Source organism: Columba livia, chromosome 3 (assembly GCF_036013475.1).
Source record: "Columba livia isolate bColLiv1 breed racing homer chromosome 3, bColLiv1.pat.W.v2, whole genome shotgun sequence".
NCBI lineage: Eukaryota > Metazoa > Chordata > Aves > Columbiformes > Columbidae > Columba > Columba livia.
In genome coordinates, this window is record NC_088604.1 from 114,026,302 (window position 1) to 114,045,455 (window position 19,154).

At 40.4% G+C, this 19,154-nt stretch overlaps 1 protein-coding gene across 13 annotated transcripts in view; it reads left to right on the forward strand.

Moving 5' to 3' along the window:
- APLF (aprataxin and PNKP like factor) overlaps window positions 1–14,065 on the forward strand; it is a 38,031-nt gene extending 23,966 nt beyond the window's left edge. For 5 of the 13 annotated variants that reach the window (XM_005515974.3, XM_065059277.1, XM_065059276.1 and 2 more), the window contains exons 6-9: window positions 4,584–4,709; window positions 7,021–7,067; window positions 8,224–8,262; window positions 13,073–14,065. In XM_005515974.3, the coding sequence (XP_005516031.4) occupies window positions 4,584–4,709; window positions 7,021–7,067; window positions 8,224–8,262; window positions 13,073–13,224 (364 nt within the window). In that variant the 3' untranslated portion in view covers window positions 13,225–14,065. Of the gene's footprint in view, window positions 1–4,583; window positions 4,710–7,020; window positions 7,068–8,223; window positions 8,263–8,553; window positions 8,747–11,776; window positions 11,841–12,262; window positions 12,486–13,072 lie in introns of those variants that run through there. The other 8 variants (XM_021291004.2, XM_065059282.1, XM_065059281.1 and 5 more) reach the window with 6 other exon arrangements.
- The last annotated feature ends 5,089 nt before the right edge of the window (window positions 14,066–19,154 follow it).

Here is a 19,154-nt window from a genome sequence, read left to right on the forward strand (position 1 = left end):
GGATGTTTATTCCAAAACACTTGGCAGTGGTACTTTTGGAAAGTATTGCATTATAAGAAAAAATGCTCTGAAATAACACATTCCAAAATCTTATTTTGGAGAAATTTGTAAAGATGAAGTATCAAATCCATCAGTGTTGATCCTCAGGAAACGTTTTAAGACTAAACATGGCTGTTTGCAGCAAAAGAGATATGGTTTGTGGTCTGTCTTAGCATTTGCTTTTAGTACAAGACCACCAAGTAGTCTTTCTGCATGGTGGGATAGCTCTGTTAGAATAAAGCAAGTTGTTCCAGTTACCCATGTTTTTAACAGAACATGTACGTAAGCGTGATATGAACATCCGCTTTGAAGGAACACCTTGGTAGCATATTCAGTTTTCCATTGTGTAGTGTTTTCCTTGAGCAATAACTAGTTTTTAGAGTTGCTGAGGAAGAGGAGCTGCTTTGAGTGCTCTTTTGAGTGCAATGGGTAGCTGGTTTCCCTCCTTCATTACTTTAACTGTACAAAAATTGTCTTCTAGCAAGATGTGCTGTAAGCACCAACATCTTAAATGAGTGCTGCTTTGGTAACTGTAAAATTTCCTTGAAGTTTTCTTCTAGGTAAGGTTTTTTGTTCACGAAACGTAATTAGTGCAATAACTTAATGTTCTAGTCTTTATTTTGTAAACTCCTATTAAGTGATACTTGTCTTCTGGATACGAGTTTGGCACCTTTGATAGGTGCCTAGTAAAACAGCACAAACGGAAAAGATTAAATGTTAGTTCTATTAATTTTATTATATTTCTCTAACACATATCTTAAGCATTTAGGAAATGATTTTGTAACACCTAGGTCAATGTCTTCATTTATTACTGTGAAAGCGCTGCTTTGGAACAATCAAATTCGATGCACACCTCTTGTTCCAGGGTTTCTTCTTGTCATCATCCTTCACATCAGGCTCTCTTTCTGAGGTAGCATGAAGCTTTACCAAATTCAAATAAACTGCTGTTACCACCAGGAGGCAAAGTGCTCTGTGTATGTTATACGTGACTGTATTTGTTGTCAAGGAGCTTACTCTTTGAATAGTCTCGTGTTAGTTTTCCTATCTGCTGCTTGTTTTTCCAAAGTTAGAAGAATAGAGAATCAAAAATAAATCTAAACCCAAACCCCTTTTTCAAGAGCTGCACAGAAGAGGTGTGGTAGACTGGAACTCTAGTCCCTAAAACCATGGCTCACAGTTTTTGTGCACAATTCTCTCCTTTTGCTATCCTGCAATACAGTGCTCTGCTGACTGGGTACGTGTAAATCTTTCCTATAGCTGTCAAAGCAGGACACGCTCAACCAACCTTTGGATTTGTGTGTGCTCTTTGCTCTTTGTTTATGAAAATTAAGTATTTTTTCGTTTCACTTTAAACTTGTAAATCTGGCAGCTGCAAACCTGCATCTGTCTCTTTTTGAGTCCTTTCTTTTAGTATGACCTACAATTTAGAACTTACAAACATCTTGCATGCAGTTGTGGTGTAACTTCAGGCTTGAGTTCTTTTGCTTGGTAATTTGTTACATCTTCACTACCAGTTTCTTTAGTAGCTGAGGAAATAAGCCCTGGAGATGGCAGAGATCTTTGCGTGTGATGATGAAGAGCCGGGGATCCTGACCCAATCAGTTAAACTTACTTTAGAAAAAGCTTTTAAGGTGCTTTTAGTAGCTGCACCAATGAAAAACTGTCTTAAATATTTCGCTGAGCAATATTGAACTTCTGCTTGAGATGACTGCATTGATTTTGAAGAACTTTAGCAGTTTTATTTGCATAATTTTTATTTGCATCATTTTCTGCATCATGAAGTGTGAGTACACAAATTCAGAGCTTCTGTGAAAGTGGCAGTAACTCTCTATGTTTATGAGAAGGCAAATCTTTGATAAAACTTTATTCTTAATAGCCTTTTAATTGGTTAACTTTTCTGTGAGTAAAGCTGAAATGATTTTGATTTGGTGATATGAATAACATTCCTGTGCAGTGAGGTTTTGTTGTGAAACTAATTAACTTCAGTGAGCAACTCGTGGCATAACAGAGGTTGTGCTCTTACATCTCAGATCTCTTGGGCCTATTAAAAATTTTGAAACCAAACCCTTAATGAAAGGAAGAAGCTTTAGAATTTTGCAAGAAGGAAAAATGTTTGCTTAATATAAGCTATGTGCTTTTCTAGTTTGTTTTGCTGGATGTCATTTTAAAACACATAGAAGTGGAATAAGTACAAATTATCCAGATGAAGGTACGATAAAATGTGATGTTTCTCCTAGTCGTGAGCATCTGAAGTAGGACATATATAAGATGCTCACAAGTAATGTATAAATTGAGGAGCAGCATCCACTGGCCAAAAAAATCCTGAAGCCTTGTGGTAAGGAGTGTGCATCATGACCCTTTGTTTCTCTCCTTCCTCCTATACTACTTTATTTATATTATTTTTATTTTTTTTTTTCACTTTTCTCCTCCAATAAGGGCTGTTTGGTGTTGTGCAAGTAGGTTTCAAAGTAAATTTTTGAATGGAAATGGATATCTTTTAAAATACTTTAGGTTCGCTGAATGACAGCTATTAGGCCTTCTTGGTGACTACGATGCTACATATATCTTATTGAAGGAATAAATGTAATAATTATTTCACAGAGCACTAGTATCCTTTTGAGAAGATGAATTGTGTCTCAAATGACTGAAAATTCGTGCTAGTATTGCTAATAAGTTAGCTCTGTGCATTTAGAAAACAAAGCAAGTAGCTTCTAAAATGACTTGGTTTCATCCCATTAATTTTTAAATGGGAAAAGAAGTAGGCAGCCAGCCTGAATTTGGTGTAAGTGACATTTCCCGAGAACTTGTGGGAGAGTAAATGACTGGGAAAAGCAGCCTTGCAATGATTTCTAGTGAAACAGTATTTACTTACCCTTCGGGTTGCCGAAATTAACAGAAAAGACCAGGACAAGAAGTCTGTCGCCTATGTAAATAGGTCCAAGGGACCCTAAGTTTCTGCTCAGTAACTCATTCAAGTTTATCTGCAGCTTGCTTGTTGAGTTTCTTGAGTGAGAGCTACCAGGAAAATGGAGATTTAAAATATTAATACTAAATATTGAATCTTTATTGAGTGCCTAAAAGGAGTCCTGAGTGGCACAGTGCTTAAACTTTTCTTATGGTGGTAGCTCAAATGCTCAAGTTAACACTGGCTGTTCCATGTAAAGTTCGTAAGAGATAATAATGAATGTAAAGCAGAAAATGCCTGTGATCAATGAGGAAGCTGTTATGTGTGTAGCTCACTACATAGATGTTCCTGACTTTGTATTCCTAAATGCAGCTGTAACATGTGTAAATTAAAACAGAAATTACTCTGTAGTTTGAAGTTGCTGTTCCTCTTGCTTGAGGTGAGCAATTCACTTTTATAATTTCCCCAAACACATTGAAGATTATGTACTCCGGGAATTAGCATGGTCAATCGCCAAAGTCTTTTGTGGCTGTCTCTTGGCAAATAATTTATTAAAATATCACACATTTCTTGCTTTTAAATATTATGCTTGGAAAAAAGTGTCTCTAAAAGAAATAATAGAGGGAAAAAATAATTTGCTTTTTGTATCAATATGCTCACTTTGATGTAATGTTTGTGGTGTGTTTTGATCTGTCACATGAATTTCTTCTGAAGTTGCAACCTGGTTTTCTGTGTTCTTTTTAACATCACTTACAGGAGTTTTAGAAATCAAACTCTTCTCTAAGTGATGGTGTTTGTGGCTGCCTTGTCTAGTATGGTGTGTATTCGAACTTCTTCCTTAGAAACACTAGAAGTGTTCTTTTAATTATGTATATATTCACTGCTTGCTCACCTTGGATTCAACTGCATAAGTGTAGTAAAGCAAAAAGTTGTGGATGCTTATAACATGCTCTCATCAGTAGCCTTGCTGTGACCCAACTGCATACAGAGTTGTCACGTCTTATGGTCCAACTTCATGTCATCCTCGTAATTTGATATTTCAAATAAAACACTGTGGTAGCCAAGGCAAACTTGGCAGCGTAATTTATGTCTGGTAGTCTGCTCCATTTGGAATAACATGCTGGCATTTGAAGCATTGAAGTGAATAGACACGTGTGTACAGAACAGCAAATGTAGTTGAGACGTTGCCTGGAGCTAATGTGTGATAAACGGAGGGTGAGGGGCGTCTTCGATACCGCAGTTGTTTGGCTGCCGTGCGTTGGCCCTTCCAACTTGAGCTGAGCCTTCTGTTGCAGTTTCTGTAGCCCTTTGGTAGCTCCGAGGGAGTCACCACTGCGCAAGATTCATGCTATGTGGCTACAACAGGCAATTGTGTGTGTGTTGGAGGTCTGAAACTTGAAGCTGATACAAACAGGAAAAATCCTGTTTTAACTTCTTTTGCAGCATGTGCTGAGATGAAACTTTCCTTCTGTTATCCTCAAAGTAGCTCTTACATTCTGCATAATGTTAAATATTAAAAGTTCCTCTTTATGTAACCACAGAAAAATAAGTTGTCACTGATTCAGTAACGCCTTTCTTTTCTCCACTTCTTGTGTTTAAGTGGAACAGTCAGTTCTCGATACATATTTGTCTTTTGCAGGAAGAATCCCATTCACTTTCAGCAGTTCAGTCACCCTAATGATGATGACTATCATGAAACAGAGACCGTAACTCAGGATAACGATGATAACCGGCCTGAATGTCCATATGGAACGGCTTGTTACAGGTAAGAAAGATGGTACAACATGGCTTTTCTTGTTTTACAGTTTAAGAATGTTCTCCTTTGGAGTTACAAAATGACAGTAGAATGATGAGTAATTCTTGATGTTAAATCTTGAGTGTAACCTGTCATTATAGCTCTCTCTAAAGTCTTAGTGCCTTCTGAAATTTGCCGTGGACAAACTGCCTTCAAAAAACATTTTTAGATGCTGTTCTTGATATGTAACTTTTAGTTTAAATTTTGATAAAGCATTTGTTGAGGTTTTGTACAAAAACTCTATTTTAATCAGTATTTCACTTGTTAGAAAGCATAATTTAAGTAACAGCAATAAAATCCAGTTTATGGCTGACTGCGGTTTCTTTTAAGCACTGTTGATTTTCTTAAAAAGATTATTTTATTCCAGTTTGATTCTCAGCATTTAGGTTTTCCACTTTTATTTAGCAGAGCTTAATGACTGCTGCGTAATTTACACAATGGACAAAAGGATATATTTTGATGCAAAGGCACTCAGAGGGGGCATATTGAAACTAATGGCTGCTGTTAATAAAGATTTGCCTGAGCAGAAACATTTTCTCCTCTTTCTTGGAAAGTGGGGGGGATCCTAATTGAGTGTAGCTTGTAAGAAAAAGCAATGTTATATTCTGCTAATGCAGAACTGTTTCTTTTCTGGAAAACATCTAGAAGATGAATTTCTCATCTCAGGACTAGAAAATTGGGGTTATATCAGTAATTACATTTCCAATATACTTTTCAGGAGTACAACGGATGCTTTGACAAAACCAAAACTGTCTCTCCTTCCCAATAAGACAAACCTCTGTGCTGTGTTAGCTGATCATTTCTTAGTCTGTGTTTCATTCTTTGGGGGTAGAGGAAAGGAGTCATCCACAAAGCAATGATAATTCTTTCAGCAGAGCAACAGATGTAATTTGAAGGGTTTTCTTGTTGTTTTTGTTGTCTTTACCTCTTTGTGAGTACTGAAGGGAGCATAATTGAATGATCTAAATGGGATCAAATAGTCTGATGCTGATGATAATGGTAAAACAGTGAAGTAGGTGATTGTGTTTGTTTCAGTACAGTTTATTTAATAGAAAGCTGTACATCCTTTTTTTATTCAGATAACTATTACTTCTAATGCACATGCAATGTACTTTGGAATAGCAGTAGCTCTAGAAGTGTAAATCAACTTGAAGTGTGTGAATTCGTCACAAGTTGACATAAAAATAAGATTTTTGTACTGAAGAGTAACTGTGTTCTGTTTTTAAAGAATAAGAAAACATGAATAAGCAAGTAGTTTAGCTTTCAGAGCAAAGATATTTTCTAAAATATACAAAAAACTTCTGCCATTGCAGAAATTCATCTCAAGTTTCAAGCCGTGTTACATGGTATGTCATTCTTAACTAGTGGGATTTAATTGTTGCTTATTTTCAGAAGCAAAAATTAAGACAACTGAACTGGCTTTCTTCCAGAGTTATAGAAATTTTTAATTTTTTTTTGCACAAAAATAAACGGAGTTGAAACTATTTTAACATGCAGCCCTGAGAAAAGCATCTTGTACTTGTAACGTGACAGTTTAGCACCATGTAAGTTGGACCAAGTTAAAACATTAGAGCAGCGTTGGATAACTAGGGGTGGGGTGATAAATGAGTGCATTAATGACCTGGATCACAGCATGAATGAGGGGAACATGTATTGCAGGTCCAAGAGTAAGTTGACTTGAAATTTTTCTTTGATTGCTTTGATGTGGTTTTTTTAATAGAAGACGTACACACTTGTAAATGGAATTTGCTGGATTGCAGCAGCGTACTGCAGAAATGAGTAATCTCTGAAGAATCCTTCTGTGGCCTCTCCCTGTGATCCTTTGAGACAAGCAGTTCTTTCCAAATTCTTTAATTTTCACAAACGACTTCCTTTGTACCCTGATGTTTCAGAATATAGAAGCTATGCCTGGATGGCTCAGACCTGTGCTTGCCTTGTACTTAATGCACCAGAAGTTATGTTCTGGTGTTATTTGTAAGGAGACTAAGTAACTGGATCAGTTCTTAGTATGCTGAACAAATGCATCTTTAGAAACTACCTCATCCCTTCTCTTGGTTTTGATCAACCATCTTTTTTTAATGCTGAAACAAGAGAAATTCTTATTTAATGTGAATTTTTTCAACCCTACATTCTGTGAGCTGAGGCACTGCAGTAAGGCACTGGTCACAGAATTTTATTTTAAAAATAAATGAAAATTATCCACAAAATACCATGGACTTCTGGGTTTATTAAGTGTGGAACAATGTGTCAAATCCAGCTTTTACTCTTTTCTTCTTTTCAGGAAGAATCCGCAGCACAAGCTGGAATACAAGCACAGTGCCCCTCCAGGTAAGGCAAATTGTTCAAGATAGCTCAAAGCGGGCAGGGGAGGAACCCAAAACCCCAGGAACAGATACAGAAAATTTGGACTAAAATGCTTTCAGCTACTCTGAGTGAAAAAAACCTGCATTTGCAGCTTATTTTGTGTTGACCTGCACCCTTATTCTTCTTAAGTATGCAGTCTCGCCCTTGTCTGGGATGAGGAAGGTCGCTTGACCACTGCAAACTTGCACTCATTTTTTCAAATGTTTTTCAGCTGAAGTGACACACAATTAATGTGTTTTTTTGCTTTATATCTTGCATATTGACAAAAATGCTGCATGGCAAATGGATATTTTAATGAGTTTAATAGGTTTGATTGAAAACTATTCATGGTACAGTGTGACATTACTGGTTCTCTGTATTCTACTTCCCCCATTCAGACCTGGATTATTACAGTGGAAACAGGGAATATATTTAGGTGTTACTGAAGTATTTCTCAACATTTCAAGTGGATACTGCAGGAAATTATTTCTGTAGTTTTGGGGCGTAGCGGGAATGTAATTAAAACAGAATCTGAGTTTCTATTCTGGAATTTTCTGGTCTTTCATATTCCAGTAACTAATCTTGTTGAAAAACACAGGGGAATGTACTGTTTACATTTTGTCTGTTCTTCAAGAATCCAAAGAAATACTTGGTATTTTTTGTGCTTTTTCTTGATTATTGGGCTTGGAGATTTCTTCCACTTGAAATCCCAATGCAGTAGACCATACTTAAGAATAGAACAGTTTTGGAAATGTAATGATAAGGTGTTTTACTTTAAAGAATCAGGATTATGACATCATTAAGGAGAAATTGCATTTATGGAAACAATAGTGTAAAATATTTAAATGCTTTCAAATACTTTTCTACATAAAATAAACCCAAACAGTATTTATGATGCTTGTCTACGGATGGCAGGGTTCATAAATGTAAGAACTGTTCATCTGGGTAATCTCTCAGGAGTCATTCAGTACAAAAAAAGGAAAGGATTTTTTGGGCAGCAGGGTAGTTTTTATACTTGTACATACATCATGGTCATTACAGCTTTTATGTTAATAGGTCAGTCTTCTGTTGTAGCAACCTCTATGACTAACCCTTCTGTGGGGTTGTACTCTGTCCTGACTAATAACTTTCCTTTCTTTAGAAACTGGAAGAAGAACCCGGCACCAAACTTCAAAGAATGGTGAGTATGTTCTAATGTTATGAATGGGCACATCAGCATGGGACGCAACCGATCTGCTTTGGTTTTTTGGGCATTTAATAGTGCTGAAGATGCTTGTTAATACTCACCTGAGGAGAAAGTAGTTGTTACTTTAGTAAAACCCTGCTTACTTTTTTACAAGTAATAGTGCTGAAATGGAATTTGTGCCAGGCTTCCTGGACGAGCATTCCTGTACTTCCCTGGAAGCAAACAAGAAAACAAACAAATGTTTTAAGGAGAGACACGTGGCTAAATTGATTCTTCCTTCCACAGGGGTCATAATAGGATGAAAGGAATCCAATATTTCATCTACAACTAGTTAAGGTTGCCCTGTAAAGATTGATTGCTCTTGAAACATTGAGAAATCCCTTCTGCGTTGCATTGACCTTTAAATAACTTTCAAGTGATATCTGTGCATGTGCTGATGTGCTTTTCTTATACTTACTATGAGGAATCGATGTTTCAGGTAAGGTACTGGCTTCTTGTTAGGACTGAAGTGTAGAAGAAGGTTAATGCCTTTGAGTTGAGGGCAGGTCTTGCTGTAAACTCTGCATGTATCTTTCTTTCTTTACTTTCTAGTCATCAGTGAGGATTATATAGTAGCACAGGCAAGCTGTAGTCTCTCTTGATACCATAAATTGTACGTTTACCAGTGGAGCACCTGGCTTGCTTTGCTGCTGCCAACAATGTTAACTTAGGTGTTGCAGGTGCATAAAGTTCAGTTTTAAATGTACTTTAGATCTGTTTCTAGGCTGCTTCTGTCTCAGCTTCCTAATATGAAGCTTCCTATTCTTTCTAAAATAATTTAAAATGAGCTTTAAAGAGTGGTTTGAAAGTTTGTTAATAGGCTGTCTTCACTTTCACTGGCATGAGAAAGGTGTGAGGATGTGGAACTGCTGCATCCCAAGTGTGAACTGATTTGTCTTCCTTGAGATCACCAAGGTGTGGCTGGGCATTTCCTAAATAAATGCTCAAAATAGAGACATCTGCCTTCTGGAGAAAACAAATAAAAGTGCAAATAGGTGTAGTTAGTTTTCTAGGCAATGTATTTTGTCCTCCATTTCTTTTGTGGGTGGATGCAAGAAGTTGCTTTTATACTTTCAACTGAGAAATTTCTTTCCTGTCCCTTATTTCCTTATCCTGAATGCGTGCAGTAGCATATGCTGAGGCATATTTGTTACCTGTCTGTTTTGCTTCATGATGCAAGTACCAGCCCCATCTTAGTCACTCTCCCCTTTCTTGAAATGTGTATTACAACGCGGCGAGGATAGTTAACAGCACTGTAAGAGCGGTGAGGGGTTAGGATTTCATAATGAAGTAAGCTGGACTGTATGCATGTCTAAACTGCCTCTCGCTCTACGTCTGTATCTTGAGGGCTTTACATTGTAGCTGTGTCTTTCTTAAGAACGCCTTCCTTACCCGAACAGTAGATGATGTGTGTACAGTTCATGACAGGTGGCCAGCGAAGTGTGACTATGGATGGAAAAGTGCTGCTCTTGTAAGCGTGTAAAACTTTTAACATGGAAATGAAATTCAGTGTCTTAAATTCAACTCCTCTTACTAAGTATGAACCAGCAAGGAATTGATATTCTGTGCACAGGGGAAAGGAAGGGAATTCATTAATTAAAGTGCTGTTCGTATTTGCTCTTTTCTTTTTTTTAATGTCTTGTTGACTGGCTTGCTTAGCTCTCTTGAGGGCAAAGCTTGTGAAAGGTTGGGCTCAGCTTGTTCACATCCGAGGCCATTGTACCAAGCCATGTAAGGTCACACAGACAGACAGGGCTCCATTAACCTTTCTTTCGTGCTGTTTGCCATGACTGCACCATTAAGCACAGCAGGATTCATTTCCATACAAGTGTATTTAAACTCCACCAGCCAAGGAAAGAAGGGTACTGCCTACGTGACATTTGACATTTTTGGTTTTTAACATCCTTAGTCTAATTGCTACCAGAGGGATTGCAAGTTGTCTGTAGAGAATGTGGTCTATGTTCTGAGAAATAATCTAAGGCTAATATCTGGGGGAATAGTTGTAAGGGAGGAAACAAAACAAAACCACACACACATGCACAAAAAAAGCCCCAAACAAACCCAAACCAACAAACCAGAAGAAAACAGAGTTATGCTGTCATTAAGTTGTGACTCCTGAATGATCTCGCTACGTTGTTTCTGCCTAGATGACTGATCTGCTGTGGCTGTGGAGTATGCAGGATTCTTCTACACACCCTTCATAGGTTTTCTAGCAAGCTGACCAGCTCACTTCCAAATACAACTCTTTGAAAGGGGTGGTCAGCAAGCTTTTTCTTCCCATACGAAGCAGATAATTTCAGAGAAAGTTTCAGTGTCATCTTGATAAATATGGTGCCAGGGAAAAGGCAGAATTGTGCTTAATGAGCAGCTTTAGGGGCTGTGGGGCTGAATTAAACCATAGTGGAAAGAGGTGAAGTGTGAAGACATCAAAGGAAGTGCATCATTCACTGCTGAAATCTAGAAGCTTTGATGTACGGAGAGGAAAAATGTAGTATGCTCCTCTTAAATTGGTAGGGAAACAAACAAACAAACCCAACAAACCAACACCCCAGACTCAAACAAACCATTTTGATAGAATTAATCAGTATTTTGCCAGAATTCCTCCTTCTGTTGTAAAATACCACCCACAGTGCTGTGAAAGTGAGGAAGAGCTTTTCTTTGATAAGCAATTCTTGAGCTTACTATTGTTGTAAGCTGAGAAGAGAGATTTTGTTCTTATTGGAGTTAACCTCTTTGTTTTGACCTCTCCCCTCCAAGACATAATTCATTCTGCAGGACCATAGTCTATGATTCTTGTAAGAAATTCTTCTGGTACTGGTAAACACAGACGTGATTAATTTCCTCTGAAGTCTGGTAAACAATAAACTAGCAAGCATAATAGTGGATTCCAGCTCAAACTGGCTGTTGGCATTTTCAGGATTTTCTTCTAGGTGGTTCTTCAAAGAATATGGATTGCTAGCCGTAGGATTTTTCTCAGTTATATTATTGGCTGTGTCACATATGGCTGACGTTATTCTAGGAGGTCATTCAGTGCCTCTGTAGCACAATTCATCCATAAAATCGTGTATCTTTGAGAAACTTGACTAATGCTGTAAATGCTTTTGACTATCTTGGGTGGGAGTTGCTACAGAGTATAAAATGTTAATCGGACCATAATATAATTCTGGAATAGTAACATTCCCACTAGTAGAAAAATATACCTGACAGAGGATGTGATCTAACTACACAAGGTACTTGTGTTTTCATTTGTTCACCACACACAGAGTTTGAGTGCCTGGGGCTCTGACCTGAGGTTGCAAGAGGCTGCTGAGAAACCCTTGTGGTTAATACAAATGTTAATGATTTGGACTGGGGTCTGTAGCTGGGGAAAAAAAAAGAAAGTGTGTTTATAGTTTCATATGAAGGATGATGACAAGAATTGCTCAACAGATAACCTGTCAATGATCTCATGTAGATAATTTATCCCTAGATGAGATAAGAAGGCAAAAGTTGGAGGCTGGGAAGAAGAGGAATGATCATGGTTTTACTCAGAGGTATGACTTAAGGGCAGAATAACACAATTGGAATATTAACAGTGTAGCTGGTTAGGAATTATGGACAGGTAGGAAAAAAAGGAGACAAAGTGACCTTGTAGAACAGGGGTTGCACACATCTACCAAAATCAGGAAGCAGTGGAAATAAACTTGTTGAAGATTCACAGCTGCTGATAAATAAAAGGAGAAGACAGTGCTGCCATGGCAGCAGCTTTGTATAGACACTACCAAGTCAATTAGATAAGGCTTCTTCAAATAGCAGAATTATCTGGCCTCTGGGACTTTGTTTAAATGTGCCAACATATTCAAGCAATTAAAAGAATACTGCAAAACAAGCTGTCTTAAAAGTTTAGGAACATGCTGGAACAGCATCTGTTTGTCGTCAATAGAGCTTTCTTAGTCTGTGTTTCCTGCCAGTACAGAGTATTGTGAAATACTACGAAGGCAGAAGGCATTTTGATCACAAAATGAAAGTTGTGAAGAAGATGGATGGACAGCAGATTAGAAGGCAACACAATGGAATAGACTGAACTGGCAAACAGGCTGCACCCAGCTCCGGAGAGAAGCGTTTGTCATGGCCTTAACCGGTGTTCAGAAAGGAAGAACAGACCCTCCAGCGTGGATCCAAGTTGAGAACGTAGGAGGCGAGTGATCTAGCAGATTCCCTTCTAGCACCTGAGGCTTGGGAAGGGAGTGAATGAGGATTAAAAGCCATGTCAGATGGCAAGGGTTATGAGTGCAAAATAGCCCTGAGAAAGTATGTATGAATGAAGGCATAAAATGTAGGGTCAAAAGAGCTGCATAGCAATAGCTAGAGGCTAAATGGCAAGAGAGATGAATTGTTTAGGTATAGAAATAGCAGGAAGACGACTGGGAAAATTGTGTGTGCCACTACTCAAGGAAAGAGGAGTTATCACAAAACATCTGATATTGTCATCTTCTGATATCAAAACACATTATCAGAAGAGGCCTGATACTGTTTTTCCGAGCACTGGAAGAAAAGTCAGTAAGGAAAACGTTCGAAGTAATCAGACTGGTAAGTGCTGAAGTAAGTGTCAGAGATGGCACAACTTTTCATGGAAGTCTTGAAAATCAAAATAGCCCTGGGTAGAGTGCTTTAATTGTTCCTCTCTCCTCATGAGGAGAGGGGCTAACTAGAATGTCTTTGGAAAGTCTCTTTCGTTCTTTCTGTATTTATGATTCCTGAATGTCTGACATTTTTGTCCCTACAGGAAAAAGGGCTGTCAAGAAAGCTGGCGATGATGATGACCCAAATGAATATGATCTTAATGACAGCTTTATAGACGATGAGGAAGAGGAGGAGTGCGAACCTACTGATGAAGACTCTGACTGGGAACCAAGTTCAGACGACCAGGATAACTAAGATGTTGAAATGATTTTGCAAGAGGCACATACATTGTTAAGACCAAAAAGTAGCTGCACAGAACAACCTTACCAACGTCCGATCTGTTAGTGTTAAAACATGGGTGCGCAAGGAGAGGAATTGCTTTGAAAATTCTTTTTTTTGCCAGTGATGGAGGCACTACAGGAAGATTTTAATGGGAACAAGAGGATTCAGCAATGCCTTTCTTGTCCTCATGTATTATTTTGGTGGGTTTTGTTTTATTAAGTGGTGGAGCCAGAGGACTGAGCTCTCAAAGTGTTGTGGAGTTTGTTTGTTTGGTTTGGTTGGTTGTTTTTTTGTTTGTTGGGTTATTTTACCTCATCTATTTCTTTTGCAATGCTGTTAGTGTCTCTCAGTTTCAAATACAGTTTTAAAGGTTATTAGTACTGTGTTTTCCTGTGCTTTAAATAAATATTGGCATTAGGAAAGTCCTTTGTTTTGTTGAAACGCAACATAAACAGCAGTATCATGGACTAATTCTTGGCCATCACTGGGAATGTCTAAACCATTTTTTTTAATGTTCTTTTGAGTTAATGCAGTTTCAAACTTCATCAGTCTGCCACTAGCTTTTCTTTAGGCATCATTTATTTGATACTCTCGTGATGTACAGTAGCTAAATACAGGTTGTCTAAATCACTTAAATCTCCATGTGTTGCACCACGGATTGTCTCAACAACAGTTATGGTTTATTTGCTCTAATTACAGTAGTACCTTTTTCCATACATGCACATCACTGGAATTGTGTCCAGTTCACAACAAAGCTGTAGTCTTGATGACTTTATTTTTGCACAATTAAACTTGTAACACACTGGGGAAAAAACTTGTAACCGTGTCTCTGTGATTTCTGAAGACTTTGTTGGAAGATCTTCAGTGTGTCCACAACATTCCTGACTTTTCAAGAAGGTTAAGAAGTTTTAGTATGTTTGCAAGCAGGTGATTGGAGCCACATGAATTTGGCACTATTTTTTGGACACAGTTCTGAAATTTAGCAAGGGAAGAATTCTTGTGTGGCTGTGGCTCCCCTGTGAATATCTGCCCAATTGTGGTTGAAAATAGACGTTCAAATCCACTCAAGCTGGTCAGTTGAGTAGCAAAATGTTTTCTGCTTAAAGGAAAACAGCCGTTGCTGCAACCTGGCACTGGGCTGCTTTTGGATGCAGGATCCTCTTTTGCCGATTGTGCATCAGACTCTTCTCCTAGAAACTGTAGATGCTGAAAATATAAACATTCTCAATGGGCAACTGTTCCAAATTTGGAGAACATCAGCTTCTCTTGGGCCATACTTACTGTTTGCCAAAGCTTTTTCATACAGAGAGAATCTAGTAGTGTTTTTTAGTGTCTGATGATTTCTGTGACCATGACGTGGCATTCTGTATTAGAGCATTATTTTGGGCATGGCTCTTTAAGCTACTAGCCTTTACTTCAAAAGTAGAAATAGCTTTTTATCACTGAAGACTCTCAGATGTGTAATCACAAAAGCAAATTTAGAAATAATTCTTGGTTTTGCATGATAGATTAAGTTTCATTACTGATATCAGGACTGGAAAAAAAAAAAAGTGTGACCAAAGCAGCACATTGGGAAAGTCAAAGCCATAAACAAACTGCTCTATACTGGTAGACTGAAGTTATCTCTATTTAAGTGTATTTTCCTGTTTCTGTATTATTTCCTTAACAGCAGGGTATACTTTTAACCTTCTGGAGGGATGAGCTGGTAACTAGGATATTGGAATATTGATCAAAACTACTCTGTTTGAGGCACAGATGAGACCAGACACTCTGCAGACCCTTAAATGTCAAGTTATGCAATATTTTTTCAGTAAGTCAGGAATGCACAACAACTGAGTGGGCTGAGTCAAGATAGTCCCATGATTGGATTAGTTCAGGCTATAGTTTATATATATTAGTGAAATAATAAAAGGCATGTTCTGACCATTTATGTCAATTGCCTCCACAAGGTAGAGTATAACACCTCACCCTGTAGTCTCTGCATCGTGTTACCCTGTAATATATGCTTATTAGCACTAAATAAAATAGACTGGTGAAATCTTTTCCACCTAGAAAAAAATCATAGAATAATTTTGGTTGGAAAAGACATTTAAGAATGTTGAGTCCAATTGTTAACCCAGCACTGCCAAGCCCACCTCTAGCCCATGTCCCTAAGAACCTTGTCTAAATGCCTTTTAAACCCCTCCAGGGATGGTGATTCCACCACTGCCCTGGGCAGCCTGTTCCAGGGCCTCACAACCCTTTCCATGAAGAAATTTTTCCTATTATCCAATCTAAACCTTCCCTGGTGCAACTTGAGGCCCTTTCCTTTTGTCTTCTCTCTTGCTACTTGGGAGAAGAGATCAACCCCCTCCATGCTACAACCTCCTTTCAGGTAGTTGTAGACAGCAATAAGGTCTCCCCTCAGCCTCCTTTTCTCCAGGCTGAACAGCCCCAGGTCCCTCAGCCGCTCCTCATCACACTTGTGCTCCAGACTCCTCACCAGCCAGGTCTGACCGTCGGGGCCGGGCAGGACTTGCCGTTTCTGCCCGTCCTGTCAGGCTTTGCCCCTGTGTCGGGCTTTGTCTCTCCCTCCCTGTCCCCGCCCCTGTCCGGTTACCGCCGAGCGCTCCCGCCGCTGCTCCCGCCCCTCCCGCCAGCGGCGGCTGCACGCGCGGCTTCGGGCGGTAACTGCCGGCGCGAGGCGAGCGGGACGTTGGCACCAACGGTCGCAACCGCGAGGCGCTGCCTGAGGAGCTGCCAGAGGCACGAGCGGCCATGAGGGGAAAGAGGAGGAGAAAGGCGTTTTCGGGATGACGTCCCGAATCAGACACCTTGTTCTGAGGTACTGATGAGGGGTGAAAGCCGCTTTCCTCCGGAGCCTGTGCCCGGCCCTGCCCTGCGCTCCAGAGTGTGGAAATGGGCGGCACACCAGGGGTTTGAAGCGTGAGGTCCCAGCAGTTCAGAAGCTCAGGTGCTGCCGGTTTTCACGGTCAGAAGAGGTCATTACAGACCCCCCCATGGCATTTGGAAACCTTGGCATCTGGAATATTGTGTCCAGTTCTGGGCCCCTCAGTTCCAGAATGAGAGGCAACTGCTGGAGAGAGTCTGGCGCAGGACAACAAAGGTGATTAAGGGAGTGGAGCATCTCCCTTATGAGGAAAGTCTGAGGGAACTGGGTTTCTTTAGCTTGGAGAAGAGGAGACTGAGGGGTGACCTCATTAATGTTTACAGATATATAAAGGGTGAGTGTCACAAGGATGGAGCCAGGCTCTTATCGGTGACAACCAATGATAAGACAAGGGGCAATGAGTATAAACTGGAACACAGGAGGTTCTATTTAAATTTGAGAAGAAACTTCTTCTCAGTGAGGGTGACGGACACTGGAACAGGCTGCCCAGGGAGGTTGTGGAGTCTCCTTCTCTGGAGATACTCAAAACCCGCCTGGACACCTTCCTGTGTAACCTCATCTGGGTGTTCCTGCTCTAGCAGGGGGATTGGACTGGATGAGCTTTCAAGGTCCCTTCCAGTCCCTGACATTCTGTGATTCTGTTATTCTGTGAATGGGCACATTAGAAGGTTCATAAACATATTCAAAACCTGTTCTTCAGACAGAATTATTTGTGTGCAATAAATGAAACCTGGCCTATGCGCTGAGCTACATCTGGTGGGAGTTGGGGCAGAAACCAGCCAAAGGCTTTGTGCTCATTAAGCTCTAATCTTCCTGTGCTGGACATGGGGAGAAGGGTACGTAAATCACCCCCAAGCCAGGCAGGAGCTGCCTGAGCAGGCTTAGTTCTGGCATTGCCCAGCCTAGTGGTGCTTGACTGAAAAGTTAGTGTGGAGCCACCTTTCCAGAGCAGTGTCACAAATGTGCCTTTGCTCATGACGTGAGTGCCTGTTGTTCTTCCATCCCTGCTGCTTGCAGGGGGAGGAGGGGACTCGCTTTCAGAGGGCCTTCCCTGCTCTTATACGTTTGAAGGTCTTGTAGGGTGTAGTCTAAAGTGCATTGCCTTGCTCATTGCTTTAGCTCGAAGTACCCATTTGCAGAATTTGCTGTATTCTGGTGTTTGGCACCCCAGAAGGCCCTTCTTGGAGGCTTTCTCCATGCTGCATCACTCTTCTTTGAGTAATTTGTTGTACCCTCCTGGAGGAGGACTCCACTGCTGGGCTTTTTTGGAGTACTTCAGCATTCGCCTCTTTCGGAGTGCTACACGCCCATGTTTTATTGTTGTGCCTCAATGCGCTTCTTGTAATATGTACTTTCCCTGTGTTACCTGCTACATTTTTTCTGCTGGAACCAGCAGATGAGCAGGTGGATGAGTTCACATTGGAGTTTTGATGTTCCTCCGTGGTCTTCTGTGCTCAGGAATGTCTTTTTCTGGGGAATGTTACCATCTTTGTGTCTTCCGTCAGTTTTACCAGGTCCTGGTTTTGAGGGAGGCGACTTTGTGCTTTGAGCAACTTTGTGCTCAATGTTGATTTTTAATATTCATGATTATTTTGGTGGTTTCATGTCAGGTTTTGTCACTCATTTTCTTGTTCTGGATGGTATTAGGAAGGTCACTTTGGAATCTACAGTGTTCCCTGTCCTGTTGGTGGTTTTGGGGCTTTTACTGCCCACATGTTTTAGGGTAGAGTCTGTAGAACAGGATCCTAACAGGGTGCTGAGAGAACAGGAGCTCTGTTGAGTTCGGTAGTGACTGACTTGTCTCAATTCTGCTTTATTCTGCTCAGTAGTATGTTTTGGTTTTGTTTGTTTTGTTGTTGTTGTTGTTTTCTTTCAGCACAGATGATATTGAGTGTTTGGAAGAGGGTAGGCCAAGCGCCCAGTGAGGTGCACAGCCCTGCTGACACAGGGATTGAGGGAGAATACAGACACCAGAAGTGTTGCATAAGTGCCCAGGTACCTGAGAGACAAGAGCTGAAGCATCTGTTGCTACTTGTTGGAAGCATGGGAATTGTGGAAATATCTGCATGTCCCTGTCCCCAGGCTGGTGAAGTTGTCAGGACCATGCAATCAGTGTGTGATGCTGTGCTGCAGAGGCAGCAGCTGGAGGGTGCTGTTGCCACAGGAAAGGCTGCCAGGCTGAAAGAAGGAGTGCAGTTGAGTCTGGGCTCCTGAGTGAGTGACTCGGTCCTCACGAAAGTTTCATGTCCTGGCTATTGTGACCCACTCTGGTCTGGGCTTGTGCAGGTCATTCTTCTTTGGTAGAGGGACAATAGCTGGAGTTTCTTTTCCTACTATTGCTTTATTAAAATGCATACTTTATTTTCCCAGTGCCCATTGCTGAGAATAACTTCTTTTTCTTCTCTTTATTTTTTCTTAGCTGTTTGGGATCTCCATTTTAATTTCCAGTTACACATGTTTTTCTGTTTTTCAGAGGGCCAGTGTGAAGGAGCTGGGACTGGATTTTACCTTTAGTTATCCCTGGAGGAGCTGCTACAGAAGGAAGCAAGCCTGTGGTTTAGGGAGCTGTGCCACAGGAGGACAGCTGAGCAGGAATCCAGCGTGATAGCACCACATTTTTGCTTTTTGCAATAAAAGGTGGAGCAAGCCACAACTGAGCCCCAGTGGCATATGATTTTTTCACTGTATGGTTATCCAAACCCTACTAACAGCTCTCGGGAAGATGCCTCACTTCCACCCACTCCTCATCCTTGATGCATCCCCCAGCTCCTGCATGGCAAAATGCTCATTGCTGCTGTGCCTCTGAAACTAATAGTGGGCAGCTGGCAGCTGTGGAGGTCTCACTGCAGTTTTTACTGTGGTCCAGTGGGTAAGAGCTTGTGCTGGAAGTGGGTGCTGGTCCACAACAGATGTTGCCTTCCTCCTAGCTTGCGCTTTTATTTCTCAATTTAAGCGTGACTCTTGCAAGCAGAGCTCGAGGTAGGTGCAGTTCATGTTCAATTCCCTCACTAAA